The 23,797-nt window shown below is 35.0% G+C and overlaps 1 protein-coding gene across 2 annotated transcripts in view; it reads left to right on the top strand.

The window, feature by feature from the left end:
* Positions 1–1,966, top strand: part of LOC139700033 (uncharacterized) — an 84,517-nt gene extending 82,551 nt beyond the window's left edge. For both annotated transcript variants that reach the window (XM_071598483.1, XM_071598492.1), the window contains exon 9: positions 910–1,966. In XM_071598483.1, the coding sequence (XP_071454584.1) occupies positions 910–1,376 (467 nt within the window). In that variant the 3' untranslated portion in view covers positions 1,377–1,966. The remainder of the gene's footprint in view (positions 1–909) is intronic.
* Positions 1,967–23,797: the final 21,831 nt, after the last annotated feature.

The raw sequence follows: 23,797 nt of genomic DNA, 5'->3' as shown, positions 1-23,797 counted from the left end.
CCAAATAATTTATCATATCTCATGGCTTTAACCCAAGATGTTTTAAGAAGATTAAAACCCTTTGGCAATATTAGAACAAAAAATACATTTATTTTTTGTAATATTATGATTTTTTAGAAAGGACATTAGCCTCTCATCAAGTACAGTAAAGTTCCACCTTTACGCTGACTGCCTATAAGTCTGATGTCAATAATCCTCAATGTCCATAAGTACACATGTGAAAAAAATTCAGTCTGGAGTTAATTACTATAATAGTTTTTTGGTACCATTTTTATGTGCTACAATTAAAATGATGTATTTTGGCATGAATTAAAAATTGTTTGAATCAATAAGTTACCCAACAATGTACAATTTAGTTAATATTCCATACTATTATAGGCATACTCTTAATTTTTTCCACCTTTACTCTTTGTCAATATCTAAGAAAAATTATGAATAGATTTCTTTCTTTATTATTAATATAAATTAAAGAAATAATGGATAACCCGAAAAAATAGAATAATCTAATAAATAACAAATAATAGGATAACCCAAAAATTATGAATAGATTTCTTTCTTTATTATTAATATAAATTAAAGAAATAATGGATAACCCAAAAAAATAGCAGTGGGATTTTTAATGTTAATTAATGATATCTTTCCAATTAAAGATGTTTCTAAAATTGTTAAATTTATATTTTGATGATTATTACGGTTTCAATTTTGATCAAGGTAATTTTATAGTACATAGTATTTAAATTAACCAGATGGTTTGGTTTTAAATCAGGGACTGGGAGGTTTCAGCAACGGTTCCAAAAATATTAAACTATGACACTGGCTTATGTATTTAATCCTTTTGCAAACCTCTTTTGACAACAGAAGATTTACCTCTTCATCAAATTTTTTTACTTATCATAATGTCTCTTTCAGAATCACCTGAAACCTCAGTGAAAACACGGGGCTACTTTTGTCTCAACACACCAGACATATATATAGAGATGTGGGGGTACCACAATCTGAGCATGGACATGGACTCCACACCAGAAGCACTCTCGGAGAGGAATGACTCTGTAGCAAACAAACCTTGGCGAAGCTTGCCAGCACCAAACATGCCCCCAACAAGGATACATTTAAAAACCCTGGGGGATTCTGAGGGTGTGTGGGCTCGTGTAATCACTAACCCTGGTTTGTATGCACGCAATCGTTATGGACCTAGATTCCTAAGACATGCCCAAAGCTGGGTCAACCTTGGTTTGGGAGACAGTTGGCAGAGCTATGCCAGATCTGCTGGGGGGTGGTGGGGTGGGAGCCAGTGCTCACGGACGTACCATCATGCATGTCTCGTTCACTACCCAACGGATGGTAATCTGAATTTCTACGATGATGAAGGAATGTGATATTTTGCAATCCTGATTTCTTTGTGAAAGGCTGTCAGTCAGGAGGGTAATGCATCCATTGTGGAATCATGATGATGCTATTTCCTTCTGGAAATGCAATGAAGTGATAATGCCATTTCCTTTGTTGAATGAAAAAATATTTCCAATAGAGTCAGATGAATTGGATCTAATATTTCAAGTGAAATGCATAAATCAAATTTTCTACCTACTCTCTTTCTAAATTTTTTGTTCTTTGTAAATTGGCTGAAGCTGTGAATTGGGCATAGGAGACTCAAACGTCCAAGTGCATACAGTGGTACAATATGGAATTACTGTTCACCATGAGCTCTTGGGTTAAATTGCTGTGCAAACAAGAAATTTTGATGAGTGAATTGGAACTTTAATGAATTTAAAAAAATTGTTTTCAGAAAATGGTTTTAAGTTAGAGGTGGTATATACTCAGGTTGAGTTATTTAAGTTGACCAAGTAAAGGTGTGACATCAGTAACTTGGTAGTAAAAGAATAAAGGCAAGTATACAACCATTTATTTTTTTAAGGAATCTTATGCTCAAATCCAACAGAAGGAAGATTAATAAAAATGATTTCAGGTACTTAAATCATGTTTCATAGCTTGATTGATCTCTATGTAATGAAAAATCAACAAGTCATGCAATGATTAGTGATCATCAGATTCAAATATGATTTTATCTTAGTGAAAAAGAAAACGTGGAATTTTCTTCACGATTCAATTATTTGTGCTTATTTTCTGAAATAACTTGTTAAGTATAATGCAATTATGCTTAGCACTAGTGTTTAGTGTTAGTGTTTCTAGGCAGGAAAGGCTGATGCTCTTTTGTGAAAGCTAGTTGTCTCCATGTCAATTGTTTTGCCAAAGACATATTTTTTATTACAAGAAGAAAGAAGAAAAGTGAAATGATTTCTTTTAGTTTTTTATACTTCCATGATCATTCACTTTTATGAGTACTTCTCAAAACTATGATACCTATATATGTGTATTTTAAAGAAATTATTCTGAATGAAGCGTCATATTTGCAATTCTGTAAATTGTGCATGAGATTTTAAGAATGACTATGGGAATTCAGTTTAAAAATACAAGAGCATGTCAAAAAGATTTAGGCTTTATGTCTCATGTAAAATCGCCTAATTACTGGTGCTCTGGTCACATTGTCTATTGATGTTATAATTTTTTCTTTGCTTGAAAAATGATAATTCATTTATATTCACTTTAATCTATATACTTACGTACAGGTAGGGTGCCCTCTTCATTTTCATTTATTTGCTTTATAAAGAGTTTATTAAAGGGTCCTAGGAATATGATTAATGGGTAAACATATTAGTGATGGCCAGTAATATTTGTGTAAGATGCAGGAAATCAAATTGCTAGATGTGAGTTGGAAGGAGGAGAAATGAAACGAAGTAAAAGTAGGAAGGTAATGGATGCTTGAGTACTTCTTGCCCATTATGTTCAATACCAGAGGGTATGTCAAGTGGGTTCCTCAAAAAGAGAGAGCTTCCAGATGTAGAAAGCTTCATCCCTTCAACCTCACCATCAGCAGTTGCATTTTACACCTTCTACACTTGCATCCAACCCCTTGAGCTCCCTCATCTTTAGCTCTTATTTAAAGGTTCAAAAAGGATTGACTATCACTGATGTTTTTGTCAGCAATCATAAAATTTGATTATCAACAATACTGACATTAAAATTTACAACTCTTTGTACATTCTTCATTGTTATTTAAACAACAAATATATTTTCATTGATTTCAACGTATCCTCAGAGCAGCTAATTAATTTTCCAAAGGAACATGAACAAATGCAATGCAATAAGTGCATACATATGATAAAATGTAGGGCACCCATATTCAAAATTGTTCCAACTGCTCTAATACTATGGAGAAGGAATTAAGTTTACAAACCACAGCTCCTAACATAATATTACTGCAACAAAGTAAATGGGTAAACTACTAGTACTTTTCGTTGCCAGTGGACAAAATTATGGCTGAAAGTGAATTTGCACTTTTTTGAGAAAATGTACAAGTTAATTGAAGTTACTAATGCCATATTGGAATTTAGCATTTAATCAAGAAGATTTTAATACGTTATCTCTATGCAACTGAAGTTTAATTTGCCTGGCCAAAATGTTTCTTCTTAGAATTTGTGAGAAGTTCATCCCTTGGAAGGTTGAAATGTCTGCCAAGAAAATTATGGTCTATATAATGCTACTAATTAAACTTACATAGTATGAAATTTCTGCTAATTCCATTAAAGTAAAATATTGTAAAACGAAAAGTACTTAGATTTTCAGATAAATGCCCAATGTAGGAAAAAAATATTTCCTTCCATCCTTTCAGCATGATTACAGTAATAAGCATCAATGTCAGTGAAACTAGTATTCTATGCCCTTCACAGCTTCTCCTACTCCTTTTCTTGAGAAATTAAAATAATTTGTGATGTCCATTGAAAAGATATTGCAATCATAGATATTTCTATACCTTTGTTAAGAGGATTCAGAAGTTTTAATGCCAGTAGAAGAATTAATGCTTTCATATTATGAGTTTATTATATTGAAATTTACTATCATAGTACTTTCGGATAAGGGTAATTGAGTTTGCCTTTATGAAACCATGAAGCACGCCACTAAGGAAAAAGTATTGAGTATGGATGGTCATTTCTGTATTTTATTAAAAACTTGAAAATTTTCTATGGAAACATTCAGAATTTTTAAGCTTTGAGTGAAAATTTGAAATAAAAACATATTCATAACAAATTAAAGCAGATTTTTAAAATGTACGGCAAGATGCTGGTTCCTATACATTGGGAGTTGAATTTTTCAATGAATGGAACTTAGAAACATGAAACAAAAAATTGCTACATGCATTCCTTGTATCAAATTTGCACCCATGGATTATAGGTCAGATTTCACCTTTTTCAAATAAAGTTCAAAGTTGTAGTGCTAATTGAAAATGGGTAGCGTGCCAAGTTATTGGCACCAATAAGCAGGATAGCCCTTGTCATCTTCAAAAGCCTGGATGCATTTTAAAACTCTTCAGTTGCTATAGGGGACAGCTGTTGTTAGTTGCTGTTCTTTCTCCAGAAGATATATTATATGATTTAGTAAACTATAGATAAAAAAGCTGGGGAAAGCTTAAATTCATAAAAAGAGCTATTTTAGGAATACTGTTATCATGACTGTTCCCCTTCATTTGGATCTTGATCCCGAATAAATCTGGGGTTGCACAATGTGTAATTCTTATGCCCAGAGAAGACAAAAGGTGACACAAATGATTGAACAGCTGTGTTAAACCACCTTTTTCCATTTATTAACCAATAAAATGTTAAGAGGATACTCAATGGTTAAAACTACAGTTTGTCAAGCCAAAGTGACCATAAGAATGAAGGAAATAATGCAGCCAATGCTATCTGCATACTGTAATGAAACAGGTCCGTCAAAATCCTCTTCATGATTCTCCTAGATTTGTCAATCTCTTCTTTTTTGATAGTAGTACATTATATTATGAGATTTTCATACTCTGTGATAATTTTGGTGCTGCTAAATATGTGTATACTGCCTTAAAATGGCTTTGAGCAAATTAATACCATAGTACCATTTAGTGCTTTATTTTATCTGCCATATTCACTCATTTTTATAGATCGAGTATTAAACGGAAGTTTACTAAAATGTGCTTCGGCAAGGAGATTTGCTTCCATTTTAAAAACTCATAGATGCATATAGTGTTTTTCAAGAGAGGTATACATTTACTCTTTTGTTTTTTGATGCAAAAGTTACTATGCATGTTAAGAGCAGAAAAAAGAATATTATCTTCATGAGATAAAAGTTTTGTTATTAATACCAAAGTATCATTGTAAGAACCTGCTGCCTCAAGGGAATTTTGATATAATTAAGTCAGACTTGTAGTCAGGTAATATTTGAATAACTAAACTGTAAGTTGTGATTGTGTGCCTTCTTAGACCTATTGTAATGCTACTATAGACAGAATGATGATGAGGTAGGTGTACATGTGTGAAAGCCTTGCTGTCCATCTATTTTAAGGGCTTCCGTTATTACTTAAGCAAGATTTAAATGACAATCACTGATATGTTGACTATTGCATAATACTGCATGAAAAATACTTTAAATGCACAGTAAATAGACAACTGCTAAGTCAATCCTTGTATTAAACAGATAATAGGTGATTTAAGCATTAGCCGTCCATCCTAATTGAAGTAGTTCCTCAATAATGGCTGAATATAATTAAATTGAAACAAATATACTTTTACAATTGCTTTGTTGAGCATTAAAATCCAATTAAAAATTACCGAAATGGATTCAGAAGACAGAACTTTATAGACTCACTTCCTCTGCCTCTTCCAACAAAATTTGAATATTCTATTTACTTTCTTCTTCTAAGACACATATGCTGGCCTTGTTAACAACTTAAATTGCATGGTATTTTATACGCAATATTTACAAAATTGTATCTGAATTTTCCCTCAGTTGAATTTTTACCATTAAAATTCTTTTGCTGTAATATAAATAACTTGGTTTTTAATCACTGTGGGACAAGTCATCAGAAAGTATTTTTTATTGCCTTTGTATTCGTGAACATTTCTTCACTTTATTCGCAATGCAAGAGAGTTCTTTGTCCCAAATTATGTCAAATATGTGACGGTGAAATCAAGGAACTTCACAACACATGGAATACTTTCCATAATTCATACTTAGTTAATATCAGTCATAAAACATCAAACAAGAGTGCAGTCTACTTCATCTCAACTGAACAAACAAACACATGTAAAATTGGCTCATGGAATTAAAATTGAGTTTGTAGCTAGAGTAATGAAATGGAAAACAGTAATTAGTTTGTGTTATTTAGGTGGCTACTTTATGTATCTACTCATATTGAGGTACTAAAGCAAATAATGACCCTCATTCAATTTTTAGGAAATTATCAATAAGAATGATGCAGTAATATAATGATGGATGCAAATATGTTGCTCCAGATTTATATTTTAATGTGGCTTGATCATTTAGGCAAGTTGAGAATGATTGATTACGGACATGTCATTCGGAAAATTTCCAGTTTCAAAAGGATTTAATTTTTGACAGTTGGAAAATGTTGTGTAATAATGAAATACACATCACTATACCCACAAGTCCCTTGATTATTTTGATGTGGATTGGCTTAATAATAAGAGTAGTATTAGGTGAGGTGTCATAACATTAATATAATGATCATTTGTCTTCTCTTGCCTGATTTTGAACTTGTTCCTAAAACTAGGGTTACTCTTTTATGAGAATAAAATTATCTTAGGATTATGCAATTATGGCTAGGAGAGATAGTTAAACAATGTAAACCTCAATTATATAGCAATAAGATATCGATGAAGATGTAAATTTAGGATTTACTTATAATTCTTAATTGATTAGAAGCGTTTACCGAGATAAAGATCACTCTAGGAGATGTTTTAATGGCCAATAAATGGTGAAAAATTATATTATGCTGAGAAAATAGTCTTGTATATCCCTTAGGTTATAACTGCTGATTAATACTATCCACCCTAGTATGTGAGAATTTTATATTATTTTACTTGTATATCGGAGAAATCCCTCAATAGTTACATGATGCTATCTCTGTTGCCAATAAATATGTTTTAATACCATTCTCTGGATTACAAAAATGCTGTTGAACTTAAAGTAAGAAAATAAAGGATGGACTGAATATGAATGGCACAGCAAAGAAAAAAATTGCATACATTGCAATGCATGTAACAGCATCCTGCTCTTCAAAGTCACATTCATAATTATGATGGATTATTATTCCAGAACTTATGGTTAAACAAACATTTAAAGATGGAGAATGAGAAAATTCTTAGACTAACTCTAGGATATATTCTAGGACTTCATTAAAGATATATCAGTTTTTTCACTAGAATCATTTAACCCCTAATGACCCACAATACTGTGAGTATCAAAACTGATATTACAACATGTATTTGGCTGGCATATTTGATTTCAGCATTGCTCCAAAAACTATGCTAAATGCTAAATGACAGAATGAAAAAACATGTTATTATGTTATGGAGCAGAGGATTAATCATAAATTAAGAAAAGTGGGCATCATAAAGTAGACTAAAGTGGTACAAACAGGACATTATTTAATGTAACCAAAAACACTTAAGTACTAATGCTGAGGAGATTTATCTTTGGTCAATTCTCCAAACACTGCCCTGACATACCTATGTATATCAAAATCTTAATCTTTTCTCAGCTGAATTTTTACTGGAAAAGTGGATTTCAATCAATGAACATAAGCATATTAAAGTGAACAAACATTTAAACAAACTATCTGATATTCAAGCTATCAGATTCATTCACATGATCAGTTTTGCTAAAATGGCCTATGTAATATCTTTCATTAGTTTTGTTCAAAATGGTCTATAATGTTTTCCATTTAATAACCTCAATATGGCCTATGTAAAAGTTTTGATTAATTTTGCTTAAAATGGCCTATTTAATATTTTTTATTAGTTTTGGTAAAAATGGTCTATGTAATTTTTTCATTAGCCAGTAAATGGCAATATGCCACATTGAAATTCTTAAATTACTCTGGGATGAGTGCTTATGTGTAACCTAAGTAGAAAAGTGAATTCTAAAAATAAAATTGTTGTACATTATTTTGCACATTAATGCAGGTTCATATTACTTGACACTGTTCATCAGATAAGGTTCTCCATTTTTATTTTTAAAAATATGAGAAGAAAATCATGGGTATGTTATAATGGTAACCCCATAGTACAGGTGTCCCACATTGCGGCCAATTGAGTTAGAGGTGGATGGACAAAAATGAATGTAGAGACTTTTATTTGCATGTGCCTTGAAATTTTTTTCAATCCATTTACATATATTGATGAAATTCTCATGCGAGTCTCTCTGTCTGAGGAAACATTAACTCTCCAAATGATATTCATCAAGTATAAACAAGCACAGCACAAGACCCTCCAAAGTCAGGGTCATAGATTCTGCTAACCAGTTCCCATGATTGTATACTTTCTTATGAGAATTTGTCACCACCCTCAAGGGCTTTTCTACAAAGAAAAAACTCATAAATTCTATCTACTGGTTACTAAATGGAGTAGGCACGTTGACAGTGGTATTTCATACACCAATAATGGGTGATCTTTGGGAAAATACACATGCTTCTGTAATAGTTCGGAGAATTATTGGATGCATTTGAAAATGTCTGATAGAACCTGTACACACCAATGGATTAATCAAGGAATAATTCATAACTGATTTACTGCCACTCTATTTGGCACAGTCCAGGCTCCTGGGGGATCCAGGGACCAATCTTAATTGCGCAGCCCCCAAAAGCTTGCTAATTTGTTAATGTTGCAGCCTTTGAACTCAGCGCATGCCAGCAAATGTCTGTCCCATCATTTTAACATACCCATGGGCACATGTGTCTTTGAGCAACACCTGTGATCCTGGCCAGGGAAAGGAGGACTTGAATTCTTTCAAGAATCAGTGTCCTCAGGGTCCAGTCTCTCCGTCATTTCTCTCCCCTTATCCCTGCCTCACACACTGAGACTCACTTGGGCAGACATGTTATTGTTTCTTTTCCTTTCTTGTCTTTTTTTCCCTTCCAATTACCAGATATGACAAGGCTGCATCCCAATCCCACAAGGGTGTGCATGCTGCTACCTACCTCAAATGGTTACATAACAGATTTTTATGGTTCAGTTGGCTGGCATTCTTTTTTATAAAATTGCCCCGAAGGATAACTGTGCCTTAAGAATACCAATTAATTTTTTATCGATTGCCTTCTGGCATCAGCCATTTTGGTTAGGAACATGCAATTCATCTCAAATGTTTTTGATGAAACTTGAATGGATAACATTTACTGAAAGTATAAATGAGATGCAATGTAAAAATGGAACATTCCATTGCAAAATGGCTTTGTTTTTAGGCCAGGACGCATTTGATGATATCCGTAGGTCATTTTGATGAAATAGTTTAGTCAAAGGTTGCAAGCACATTATCAGGATCATTCTGGTATCAATCCCACTATTTACTAGTACCAATCCCACTCTTAACCTGTGACATCAAAAGCAATGTCCTTCGATCATTTTTAGACAAATCATTGCTTATTTTAGGGTAGCTATGCTGACAGTCAACCTCAAATTGTTTAAAATTTAACATAAAGCAAAAATAAGTAATTTTTAGGAATACATGATGAAGTGCAAAAAAATAAATCATTACTATCGACTTACCATGATTTTCTATGGATTGATAAATTTCATTATTTTTAATGCTTGTTGCAACAAATGAATTATATTATACCAAAAGGTGCCCATGAAATATTCCTCACGGACCAAAGGAAGTAAGAAATTTGATTCAATGTTTGGTGCACAAAAATTATGAAATTATTTGTTGGACAGAATGGCATTAAAGGTAAACAGTTCATGACCTAATTAACACATTTCCACATTTTTTTATATTTAAATGAGCTAATACATCAAATATGCACATGTTATATACATTATTGATTCATAAACATTAAATGGGATGAGGAGAATTTCCCTCAGTTTTTCTAATTGTAAATGTTCATTAAAAGCTAAAAAAAATATTTAAATTAAATAACATTGATGCAATTTATAGAGTACCTACATGATCAGTGAGTAACTGCAAAGGCATTGGAAATGGAGTCTAAATTTGGCAAATTTTGGATTAGGTGCCAAATGCTGAGGGAGAGCACAGTGAAACCAAGGACTGTTTGTCAGTATGGTGGTATCATACACCAAAGGAATACAGGAATAGATTTTTGTGTGGCTCATTAAGAAATATTGCTGTAAATGGTTTTCATCAAACTGGGATGTTGATTCAATAAAATGAAGGTAATTCATAATTCATAAAATTCTCTTTCCTGAGTATTGAGTTCAGATTTCACTCCCTCAAAAATATTTAGGTACATATTTAAATTCAATTTTGAAAAATTTGGAATTCTAAGTAATTAATCATTTTTCTGTCATCATGGCATCATAGATTTTAAAATGTGTATGTAAGCAATGAAATCAGTTGGTAAAATCTCAGGATACCTTATGATAGCGAACACTAGCGGTGACGACTATTTGTTAAATCATAGACTATTTTTCTGCCTGAATATCGATAGTTTTAATCTAATACAGCATATAAACTATGCAAATAAGCATTCCAAAATATTTTTCAGCTTATATTATTGGTCTATTATTTTTATATGCAAGTAATGTGTTGGTCTATGCATTTGATGCTAAATTACTTAAGCACAATGTAGAATTGAAGCTTAACATATGAAAGAGCAAATTAATTTTTTTTATTAAAAAATCTTGAACATTTTAGCAATTGTGTTTTAGTAGGTATAAAAAATGATTTAGGGAAGGATAATACTTCACACCTACAAAACTAGACAAATATACATGTAGTCTCATGCTGTTACGGAATAAGGACTGCTGTTAAGAAATTTTATAATTTTAGCCGGCAGGGATCTTTTTATTAAAAAGTAGATGGATATAGTTTACACTGACTGATCTCTTGATTTATTATGTCCACCACAAAATGCTTAATTAGGTAGATGACATACGTATGGTGCACCTAATATAGAGGCTTGTGAAATGCTTGGCTGAGGAACCTAACCTTCATCATGTGTGCTTAGTAATGGATATATAGTATAGTGAAACTGGAGGATTAAAACAGACCTAACCTTGTAGAGCTGTGTTTTTGTGATATGGTAGGAAATATTAGCAGTTGGTTTGGGCATAAAGAATGGTGATCTCTGGTATTAAATGGATCATTATTGATTAAATAGTTAGGTATCCTAGTGAAATGAACCAAGTTTAGAGAAAAGCATGGTTTGTTTAGCTGCCAATATTATAGTTAGTACCAACATGAAAATATTTAATGAAGAGTACATAGTTATATGTCTTTCAGAATTTTTGTAATTTTATGTGACTTGTAACATATGTATGTTATTTTATATTCCATTAAAAATTGTATTATAAATTCAATTCATCAGAATTTGTCCACAAGGTTTCTGTAGGCAACTATTGAAATATTGTATTTCCAATCTCTGTTGTTATATAAATAATCGTGTGCATTTTTATTTTGAATGTGTTTGTTCAAATAATTAAAATTATTGTAAATGATTTGAAACAAAAATAACACCAAACCAAAGTTGATAATTTAAAGAAATGTTAATGTAATGAATAAAAACATCATTTTTAGATTTTTCCAAAATCAAGTTTTTTCTATTCTGTGCTTCAAAACATTTACAGTTGAACTTGAAATGCACAGACAGATACAGAATTGGGCTGTGGTATGGCATGAGCTAATAACTTCTTTTGAAATGAGATATTTTTACCATCCTGGGCCAAAATCTTATGTTTGTAAGTCAACGATAAGAGCCCTATGAAAACCAGGTAGTATTCATAATTTTCTTGTTTACGTATAGTGACAATTACTGTTCACATGTTGGCTTAATACCTTGATTGTATTGAGCAATATTGAATACCATATTGGCATAATATTACAGCAAGAAGGGTAGCGTATTCACCCTTAAAAAGTTTTCAATAAGCCTATAATGAACTGTCATTACAGCTCTTAGTCAGGACATAGCATGAGGCATTATTTAAGAGGGTACCGTATTATTTCTAAACTCACTTTTATGTAGTTTTATCCCATGGAAGAGATCATAATGGCCTAGGTGGGAGTTAGTGAATGTTTTCAACTATACAGTTTTGAGAGTGACCTCAAACATGCATGCAAAAATTTAACCAAAACATTCCTAGCAGTGAAAATTACAAGACTGATGCAGGGTTAGCATTGTTCAAAACTAACAAAAAGCAGCACTCATATTTTAGGGTAAAAAATAGTGACAATAATCTTCTTAAATATACTTAAATGATGTTATAGTGAGCACTTGCTCTTTGGCCATTCTTGGTCTATTTCAAATCTCATTACACCTTAGACTTTCTAAGCACAAAATTGTAACTAATTGTCAAATTAAGTTTTCAGAAAGTAAAGAAAAAAGTACTAAATGGATTAGCTATGTAACATTTTAAATATATAACTTGAGAAAAATATTAACAAAGGTATTCTTAATAATTAGAGAGCACCATCAGTTGGTCACTGGAATCTATCACCTATCATTATATAAAGTAATCAAACTTAGCCTTAATTTGCCTTTCAGTATTTCCATTCATTTCTCATGCTTCCTGCTCCCATTTGTGTCATCAATGATGCCCCATTTTCCTCCTTTCCCATCCGTGCTATCCCAATGCTCTCTCTTCTATCACAGTCTTCAGAATCCCACTACGTATTAAATGAAGAATACAATGTATCTTTCCCCTGTCCTTCATTTACGTACAACTAGTTTTAACGCTCAAGCGTCATCAACAGGTACAAATTAATCTAGTCGCAGTCCATTTATATACCATTCATGAGGGAGAAGAGGGGTGGGTGAGAGAGGGGGAGAAGGAGGGGAAAAAATGGGGTAGTGATCGGCATTGATGGGGAGGGAGGAGAGGGGTGTTAGAGGGAGGGAGGAGAGGGGCTTATTCCAAAGAAACTGCGGGAGATGCCGCAACAGTAACTTTTAACGGAGTCATCCGCTAATGTACATTTCAATGCAACAATGCGGCATCTCCCGCAGTTTCTTTGGAATTTGTCAAAGTGAAAACACCATAAGTGTTTAAAGTTGGCTTTAACCTCGTGGACTGTGGCGCCTCGCGCACGACTACGAATGCCTGTGACATTGTATGTACGGTATTTCGTCACAACATCTTGTTCCTTTAAAAGCCCCAAAAATTTCAGAGTTGAAGAGGACGCCTCGGTAGCTTAAGTGGCTAAAGCACTCGACCGGATATTGAGGGATCTGGGTTCGAATCCCAGTCAAGGCGAATGATTTTTACACTCTGAAATTGTTGCATTGAAATGCACATTAGCGGATGACTCCGTTAAAAGTTACTGTTGCGGCATCTCCCGCAGTTTCTTTGGAATTTATGACTTCCTATTTATTAAGAAATAGGATATTGCTATTCTATCTATTCTCATTTATTATCTAGGCTCAAATTAACGAAGCCCATACAATTATGTACTGTTCTATGGCAACTAAATCTATCTATCTATCTATACCCAGGTTTTGAGCTACCAATACATTGTGGTACCAACAGAACTGCCTCCTCAATGGGCTCACAAGTCACATTAAAATTACGGACAAAATCTGGTTTGAGGTGATCAATTGAGGCATCATGTCCACAAATACACATTTCAAATGTTTTGGAGCCAAGATGGATGACTAGGAATGGCCCATAATAAGGAGATTCAAAAGAGCTTTGGATCTTATCATTCCAGCAAATTCATATGATACACTTGGCAGGACTTTGGAAGTAAAAATGTTATTGGAACCATGGAAATTGGATGACTAAGCTATTTTGAAGCATAGGGGTATAATCTGCCAAATCTTCATAAATGGAGACTGCTGGTCATTGTACCATATGCCAATGGTCTCATCATGGCTCTGCCATCAGCAACATATAATGGCTGGTATTCCTATGGTCACTACAGTGTACCTACTGCATTCATACCTTGAGCTTTGTCTTATTATGTTAACAAATAATTAACAGTTTATTTATACAAGTATTGGATATTTTCCTTACTGAACAAATGCATCGGCATTGTCACACATTTAAGTATCATAAGCAAATGGATCTTACGTTTAGTATGTTTGAGGTAATTAAATATTCTTTTGGTATTTATTTATTTCCTTTTGTAAAAAATGTCCCAAGATGAATATAATCTGGCCCTCCAGCCTTCGCTGCATAGGGCATATCTTCATCTGCTCCTAACTTCTTAATCCCATTATGTTTTTAATATCCCCTCTCAAAATGCATGCAAGCCATGTCTTTTTTGGTTCTACTTTCTAACAGCAGAGCACCCTCCTCTGTGTAGCTATCGTTTGAGGTAATCAGACTTTCTGCGTAACGTACTTAAAAAATTCCGCCTCCTCCAATTTATTTCCTTCTTAGCAAGTATTCACTACATCATCTTCTTTGCCCATTCTCATACCTCTTGTATTTATATTTATTCCAAATTCAGGTCACAATAATACCACTCTTTCCCTCATCTCCTGTTTATAAGTTCTCCTCTGAATTCTATCACAGTCTGGTCATTGGCATATTTATTTGTCATAATGTTTTCTCCTCAAATTATTGCATCTTTTGTGTTTCCATTGATTTCCCCAAAGGTTTGTACCCATGAAAATAAATTGAAAAGTGTTGACGACTTGGAGGATCCATGTCTTACAAATTTTCCAATATTCACTTCTTCTGTTCTCTCATCATCAACTCTTATTACCACTTTTGAACACTATACTCAATTTAATATTTGATATTTCCAGTCAATTGCTATCCCTTTCACCACCTCCAATGGTATACTCCAATGATCTCTATCAGGTGTTTTTTTGGAATTGATATGCCAAGCATATTCATCCCTCCTAACTTCCACCATCCTTTTCTGAATAATTCTTAAACAAGCCATTGCATGCCTAGTTCTTCTTGGCCTTAGTCACAGACATGTGACTTTTTTCAGTAATCCTAGCTCTGCTTGGTATCAGTTTTAATACAGTTTCAACAAGATAATCTGGCTAAATGCACTTGCTATATATGCAAAAGACTAGTCAATCTCTTTATTTCACTATTCTTAAAAGCCTGCAGTACCTCCAATGGTAGATTACTGTACCATACCTCAATGCTCTCCTTCCTCTAAGGTCTTTAATGACTACTTCTACCTCCTATTTCCCTATCTCCAGTCCTTTATTATTTTCTCCATATTCCCGGTTGTTTTCTAGAAGTAAACTATCTCCATGACCCATTTCAAAATCACAGTGATCTTGGACATTTTCTGTCCAAATCTTTTTATATTCCTCTATACCATCAGACCAAAAATAATATCCACAAAATGTGCAAAATGCATACAATATTTAAAAATGTATATCAAAATATCATTTAATTGGAATAGCGAAGGAACTTAAGTTGTAAATAAATGAAAGGACTAACTTTGTAGTTCCACACGAACGTTCGTGTGGAACTACAAAGTTAGTCCTTTCATTTATTTATAATGAATCGGTTCCATAAAGTTACGACAGAAACCATCAATTGAACTTAAGTTACCAAAAAATACTGTTAATATAGTAAATTGTGCTTCCATTCCAGCTAGTAATTCGGTTTTTACTGTTCTTCAAGAGTGCAAATAAGTCACATTTAACAATTAAATATAAAATTTTAAAATAAGCATATTCCTTCTTTTCACACCTTCAGTTAGGCCGCCAATAGCCTTATCATTGCTGGCGCTCGACGCGCCAACCGCCCGTAAAATGCGACCGGCATGAGATCGACGGCAAAGATCCTGTGACGACGTCGATGCTACGCCCTCTTCGAACAAAACCGTCATTTTTCAATTTCGACAATTTTGATTGACCGCCGTTCTTGATCCCGCACCGGTGGTCGGTTTTGGCCAAGAGCCGGTGTAGGATGTAGTCTGCCAGGGGATATCATATGCTGTCACTCAACGATGATGATTATCAAGTTCAACTCTTTTAAGGTGTCCATCCTACGCTGTTCACGATCTATCGGCTCAACACCGCGTTGGCCCTTAGATGCTTTCATTCCTATTCTGTCGATTCTAACACAACGCTTAAACGGCTGAGTGAAACGAGATGCACTGTATATCATGCCTATTATTCAGAAAATAAAATACGCGCTTGAAATTAGAATTAAAAATTGTTTGAAAATATATGAACAAAAATATAATTGACAAAAAAGTTAATTTTAAATTACGTCACGTCAAAATCAATAACACTACCCAATTTATGTCTCGTTCTCCTCCTAGGCACCAATACCAAGGTTAACAAAATAGTTTATCATTACATTTAAAAAATAAATTAAGCAATTAAAAAAACCCACGATCACTCTCAGCCCCACGTAATGCCATCCAATGGATGAACTACTCTTCAATGCTCTTCCGCAATTGCGGCATCTCTAAGTGACCCTGTAATGCATTTAATAATAAATGCAATCTATTAGCTATCCGAATCTTTATCATCATTAAACACACCACGCTTAATCATCTCCCCACCTAGTTTCGTTCCTTAACCTAGCCCGCTCTCCGAAATTCTCCCTGTAAAAGTACCGATGATTTTTCACAACCTTGTCTCAATGCCATGCGTATGACTTCCCATTCCGTTTTCCCCTTTGCTACATTTACTGTGCAGTCCGGGACATATATAGGTTTCGAGTATTTTGATTGTCCCACCAGTCTACCTCTATAGCGTGAAATACTTTTTTTTTTAGCTTTGTCAGCTTACGTGTACTATGTCGAACGTCTTCTCTAAATCTAACAAACCCACAAAGCTTCCTCGTTTAATTCTTAATCCCTTTCTGTTAATGTTCTTATGAGTAGTACATTCGCGTTTCGTGCTCACATATCCTTCCTAAGTCCTGACAGATCTTCTAAAAGATTGAACAGAAGCTAAGTATTGTATCACGGACTGACATGCAAACTAGAAATATATATATATATATATATATATATATATATATATATATATATATATATATATATATATATATATATATATATATATAGTATGGATGTTATGGATGGGAGTGAACATTTTTTCGAAAGATCTATTTTGTATTTTTCATTTCATTTCCATACATAAGTGATAATTAAAAAGACATTAATAATGCATTTTAATCGTGAGAGTATTATGTAAAAGGTATAATTGTACTTGTATACTAATTAAATGAGAGAAATTTGTGCACCACTTTTTTCGGTTTTATATTATGTACCTCTTAGTAGTAGTATCATCTGTGTTTGTAAGTGCTTGAACGGTTTAAGCTATTTCGCACCGTGATTTCAACCCAACAAAATTCATAAAAATATCACACAAGAACCACAATGGAGGTGGCATTGCAATCCGCGAACTGGAGTTATTCTGCACAAGTGTTATCTCGATTACCAAGCCAGGTTCTTTATGATTGATTTGATCAACAAACACGATAACGCATTAAACTTTTACAACTCTTTAATTAATTAATGTTCTGATTTTTATTACTTCTCTAAATTATTTCACGGTGCTAAAAGATTAGTATACATTTCGCGCACTACTCAATTGGGCGAGGTCCAAATTTTCGTCATAAGGCGTTACATGTGGAAGATGGGGTCGCGCAAGTAGAAATGCGTCAGGTTAGCGTCAGGTTATTTATAAAAGGCTCCATTATTGGCAGAAAAATATCACGCAGATATCTGTTTAGCAAGAACTCCGAAATAGGGATTCAATCTTGTGTTATAGGGAAGCAGATTCTCGAGGCACTCCTCCAACATTAATATCCAATGCCCAAACATCACAGGTCCCAGAATTACAGTAAATTTATGTATCTGTGATATTATGCAAATGTTTTTACATTGTAGATTTACTGGGTGAGAAGGTGCTAATGCCTCATTTGCCGTGTTCCCAGGAGTCCGCATCTCCAAACTACACATTCATTTACAAATCGTCGGTGCTTTCTTACACAAAGCCTTCTCTGACCATGAAGACCACCACAAAATTTATTACATGTCTATGTTTCAGAAAAATTGATTAAATGTTTTTTTTAGATTATGGTCACGGTTGATTTTAAATGACTTGCTAATTGATTTGCGTATTTAAAATGCGGGTCCTTGACCGAGAGGCAATTTCAGAACCTTCAACAGAGAAATGGAATATTATGAAAAGGAAATATGGACGGACATATCTATACGCACAAGAAGTGAATTTAATCACAGCTCTCTGACAGGCACACCCTTCAAGCCATCCGACTGTACATGCGAGTGATGTGTTCTGGTATTTTACTGGAGAGGAACGTTTATGAGACAGGCTTTTGGTTACTATGGTCTAGTTATTTATTTTAAAGATGAAGTAAACCTTTTCAAACGTCTTCTAATCTCATGGAACTATGCCTTCTGGAATCGGATTTTCATAAATGAATTCAAGAACGGTGCGACGCTGGGTGCTCGCCTTTATAGAACTGATACTGGATTGCTCTTTCATTTTGTTCGAAGAAGAAAAACTTGTTCGAATACAGAGGAAAACTAAACAAGTCTCAACAAATGTTGAGCAAATTACAGCAAATTTTAAAATTTCACTTCAATAATTCTAGGTTGGCAACAAGCCATACTGCCTCCCCGTTCCCCGTTACTGTTGTGTCAATAAACCCATTGCGTGGCAACGAGCCATCATTATTTAATTCAACCCAGAACGCATGATTGTAGCGTAATTTTACCTCATGGCTAAGACATCAACAGGAAATTTACAATGTACCCCAGGGCTAAAAAAATCGGAATGAATTTATGATGAGATAAATATAATTCATCGAATCAGATGGACCTGCAAATGCAAGCTTTAAATCAAGTGTCAACAACCTGCGGTGAACCGAGTGTAAACCGATACTCATCACTTGGGGGTGCAAAAAGTACAAAGCCGTTTTTGAAACTGCCATAAGATTAAAGGGATGTATGTGGCCACCAGCACATCAGAACTTGATAGTTCAGTGAAAAAAGAAAGAATGAAAAAACTCACTGTAATTCTTTTCTTTGGTATTCATTGGAACATTCTTTTGACCACAGTTTCTTTGTATTTTATTCTAATTAGCAAGTTACCTGAAACAAATATTTACAGAATCTTACACATTCACGCATAACGTTAAATCACTTATAGGATTACAGCGGAATAGAATAAATGTTTCGTTGACCCAAGTCTCGCCATGATAACACAACCTACGTAATTTCACTTGCTCGTTGGGAATAAATAAATTCTTATTTCAATGTTATTGATTGATAATTTAAAATATTTTATTTAAAACGCAAAATTAGACGTGATCAAATATGTCGGTGTAATTTTGATTCGCGAAATGAGGTGCAGAATTAGTTGATGGATATACTGTCAGAATGAACCATAAAGTTGATTTTTTGCCAATCAATTCCACTTTAGCCATACCTTCCGTTTCCCACATCTGTGCAACGATACGCTGACATTCCATTTTACTGCGGCTCACTGGTTTCTCTTATAAAATAAGGAAACTTTAAAAAATGTTGCTCATCAACGGAAGGCATATTAGCAGGCAAATCCAAATAAATGCATCAATATATTTAGCATCATAGAGCAAAATTGCTGTTTATGCATACCAACTGTAACCTTTTGTTACATCTACCTTCTTCAAACCTCTATCCTCTTCGCGTGTTGAGTTTGGAGAACGTCACATCCTTTTCACGTGGACTAAATGACTACAGGAATTAATTTACAAGACTCTTTAATTGATGCCAGCAAACATATGGCAACGGAAGAAGGGAAAATTCCTAATCGGCCCTGAAAATTAAATTCTAAGTAAGTGCGACTATTAATCATTTAACGCAATTAGCATTTTTCTATTAGAGAAGAAGAGGAATCATTATTTAATATGAATTGTGAACTCTTCAGGAGAAGGAAGTATTTGATCTCCAAAATACAGGGAGGAGTGGAATAAGTTTAGAAAGACTGATATTTAATCTAATCGAAGCGGACAAACCACAGCATGACATGCTCGAAACGAATTCTAAATTCATGGGACATGGGCAGAGGTGTCTCCGAGACTCTGAAATCGTAAGGTGGATAGAGAAATGAATCAACCAAGGTGTCTACCGCTACTGCGAAGAGTCTGATCCCATGTCCGATAAGCGGAATAAAAACTCTTTCCCTTTCGAATGGTGGACTATAAAAATTCGCGTTTTACTGCTGGACTATGGCAATATACGCCACTTTTACGAGACACGTGGGGATCCCTGCAAATCAAGCGATCCTCACTTATCGGGCCAAAAAAAAGGAATGACCATTTTGGCGAAAATTTGATCGTACCATTACAGACGACGGATTTCAGAAAATATTGAGAAGACAACATGGATGTGCACTCAACATGATGCATCAATTGGCGAGAGGGAGTTAGACGAACATCCATTCATGCTGAATGAGACCAGCCCATCGGGACACGTCTTCGCTCGTCTCCCACGCTCACATAGCTTTGTGAAAGCGCTTGTGTTCTGGTGGGGGAATTTTCGAACATGTCTCAGCACAGATACATCTGGATTTGCGCAGAGAAAAGCTCCTGTGTGCGTGTTCCCATTCAAAGTCATGGAGGAAAGGAGAGGCTATTTGCTCTGCGCCCAAGATTACAATGACGTATGATCCTGACGGTAGATAGACATCCAACCTGGGATCAGGGTTCCCGTTAAAATCTGCGAGAAATGATGAATGAAGTAGAGAATATTATCTTCACCCGGAGACTTCATTGTACAGGTATCTATGCGAAATTTCGCACTAGCATATAAAATTCATCAAACTCGTCTCGTTCAAAGAAGATAGGTAGGGCTGGTGAGAAATTGTGAGGAGATGAATGTTAATGTCGAGAAATCCCAAGAAACTGCGAGAGATACCACGGCAGTAACTTTTAAAGGAGTCATCCGCTAAATAAGCATTACAATGCAACCATCAGAGTGACCTTGACCGGGATTCGAACCCGGATACCTCGATGTCCGGCCGGGTGCTTTAGCTGCCGAGGCGTCCTCTTGCACTACGAGATTTTGGAGGCTTTTAAGGAACAATATGTTGTGACGAAATGCCGAAAATAGATGAATAAATACCTATACAAACATGTATGTACGGTATTTCGTATTGCTTCTTATACATATATGTATGTATGTACGTAATTTCAAGGTGAATGATTTTTACACCCTGAAATTGTTGCATTTTTAGTGTTGGGATTGGAGAGACAGTGGTGTGAGCCGGTCAACCGCACCAGGGGAGGTCGGCGCTTCTGGAGTCCGAGCGGTAACGCACAGAGTTTAGCTCCTACTATTTCGTACCGTAGGAGATGTCGCATAGAAACAATGGACGGTAATGTTGTGGTGACACTGCTTCTGTGACCTCAAAGAACACTACTCATTGCATTATATACAATTCTATTAATTCTATTGGACCGCACAGTTTCAATGACGTTGGAAATGTGGTATCTACTGCAGTGAATTGTTTCAGCAGACCCACTCTATTCCTTTCCAGACGACGCAACATCCCGTGTAGTTTGGCACGAAAGATTATCATCGTGTCATTTAAAAGCTGCGTGTCGCCTCTCCGGTAAAGGTGCCTTCAAAATAACAAATTCGCTCTCATGAAAAATCAGATGATACACTGAGTGTCCAGGAAAATCCTATGCTTAGCACAATGTAGAACGGAATGTTCCCAGCCTGCTATTTCTGGGCTAGGTGATAAGTTTACCGACGATTCTCCACTTGGAACGTAGGCGTGGGGATGGTGTATGACGATTCACACATTATTTTATTTAACAGTTTTGTCCCTGAAACTCTTTCTTTTCAAAAGTGATTTTTTATGCTTATGGTGATTTTTAGATTTTTAAACGACTAATAAATTCTCATGGTGACTCTCAAGATATGAGTTCCCTCGCCACTTCTGGCACTCTTGATCAGGTAGATTAATTCAGGGAAAACCACAAAACTCCCAGGAAAAATAAAAGAATTCCCATGAAAAAACTCAGGGAGTTCTTGATAAATGGATATATTGAGCTACGAAAGAAAGGGAAACACTTCACTTTGAAAAAATAAACGAGTAAATGTTCTCAAAGTTCCACGAAATTGTAGATGATAAATTCCACGAACAGGTTTAGTTTTTTGATCACACTTTTGACTCAGTTATCAATAAAATTAAAGCAAAAAAATGAATGCAGAAAACAATAACGTGAGGAAAAAGAGAAAAAATAGCCAACAGGCCATAAGAGCGTCAAGACAGTAAGAGTAACCACACATGAATATTCATATTTTTTTCTCACAAGCATGTGAATGCTGTGGTTTCGGCCATTTTCCGTTTATAGCCGTCGGATGTATGCGTACTCTCCTCCTGTGATTGGTTGATTTTTGGTCTCGGCATTGAATGGGTTCGTTTTTTCTCCGCCAAGCGATTGGAGCGTTTCGGAAATTTTCCGCATGACGACCGAAAACTCTCTCCAATCGTCCAAAATCAGGACCTAGAGATGCCTAGTGGTACAAGCGAAGTGGCTCACTTAACCAAAAGAGGCAGAATCAGAGGAATCATTTTGCAGGAGATATTTCTAATTGGTTGGCTTGACGTTTACCCTTCCGCTATTGGCTACTTCATACTTTCTACCTGCTTTCACGCTGCTCAAATATCTCATTCTCTTCCTTCCTCCTCCCTGCTTCCTCGACATTCTCCCCTCTATAAGGGCCTTCAACATTCCACCACCTCTCAATAGCTACTCCACCCATTAATTCTCCTCCTACGAACTCGATTGCCAAATTAGATCACGTTCAGCGTAGAGGAGCTAGATTTGAGAAAATCTGAGTAGCGTATCAAAATTACTAGAGGAGCTATGCTGGGAATCACTCCCGGAGCGAAGGTCAAATTTCAGATTGTCTCTTGCATAAATTGCAAGGATGTGTCCTTAGCGATGATGTTGAGAATGTATTATTAACCACATTGTACAACGGTAGGAAAGATAATGTAAATAAAATTAGAGAGATTAAGGGTGGAACAGACAGATTTAAGATGCCATTAATCCCACGAAGGATAAAGGATCAGAATAACGCTATTAGACCGCACTAGGGGGGGAAAAGTGTTTTGGATCAGAAGCAGTCTGGTGTGTATCAACCCCCGCCACACTCCATAGCGGTGCTTGCATAGCGGTACTTTAAAAAAATAAGAAATTAAACTAGAATATTCCTCTTTTCTCGCCGCATTTAACACTTAATCCTGAGTCCGACATTTTTGTTAAACTTATTCCCTGCATACTCGCTCAGATCTATTTCTCAATGTCCTCCAATTATCACTCATTTTCTTGCCTCAAATACTAGATTTAGGATCTCCAGAGCTTTTGGAATCCTTGTCTAATCTTTCATTTGCGTACTCATCTATTAACGTACCTGTCATCAATCCTCTTAATGTCCTCATGGTAATGTAATCATTTTCCTCCACTCTAGTACTCAAATATTTGAAATTTTTCACTTCTCTTTTTTATTTTTCCTACTTTAATAAAAAAATTTGCCTAAAAATTTCTCGAGAATCTCATTACTTTGGTTTTCTGTGATAAGTACCTCATGCTTCTCGAGTTGATCCTACCACTCACTCAACAATGTCTGGCTGGACTCTTATTTAATCATCTTCAAACCTGAATTAATCACCTATATAATATTCTCCGCACCACAGGATACACCAGCAGCAAATGCCCGGTTCCGGCAAACATGTGTATGTATTCTGAAATATATGCTCTTCAGATAATATCAGTCTAAGCTG

Source organism: Hetaerina americana, unplaced genomic scaffold, assembly GCF_022747635.1.
Source record: "Hetaerina americana unplaced genomic scaffold, ioHetAmer1.1.p SCAF_1, whole genome shotgun sequence".
NCBI lineage: Eukaryota > Metazoa > Arthropoda > Insecta > Odonata > Calopterygidae > Hetaerina > Hetaerina americana.
The sequence above is the reverse complement of the archived record's forward strand: the minus strand, read 5'-3'. Positions and strand labels throughout refer to the sequence as shown.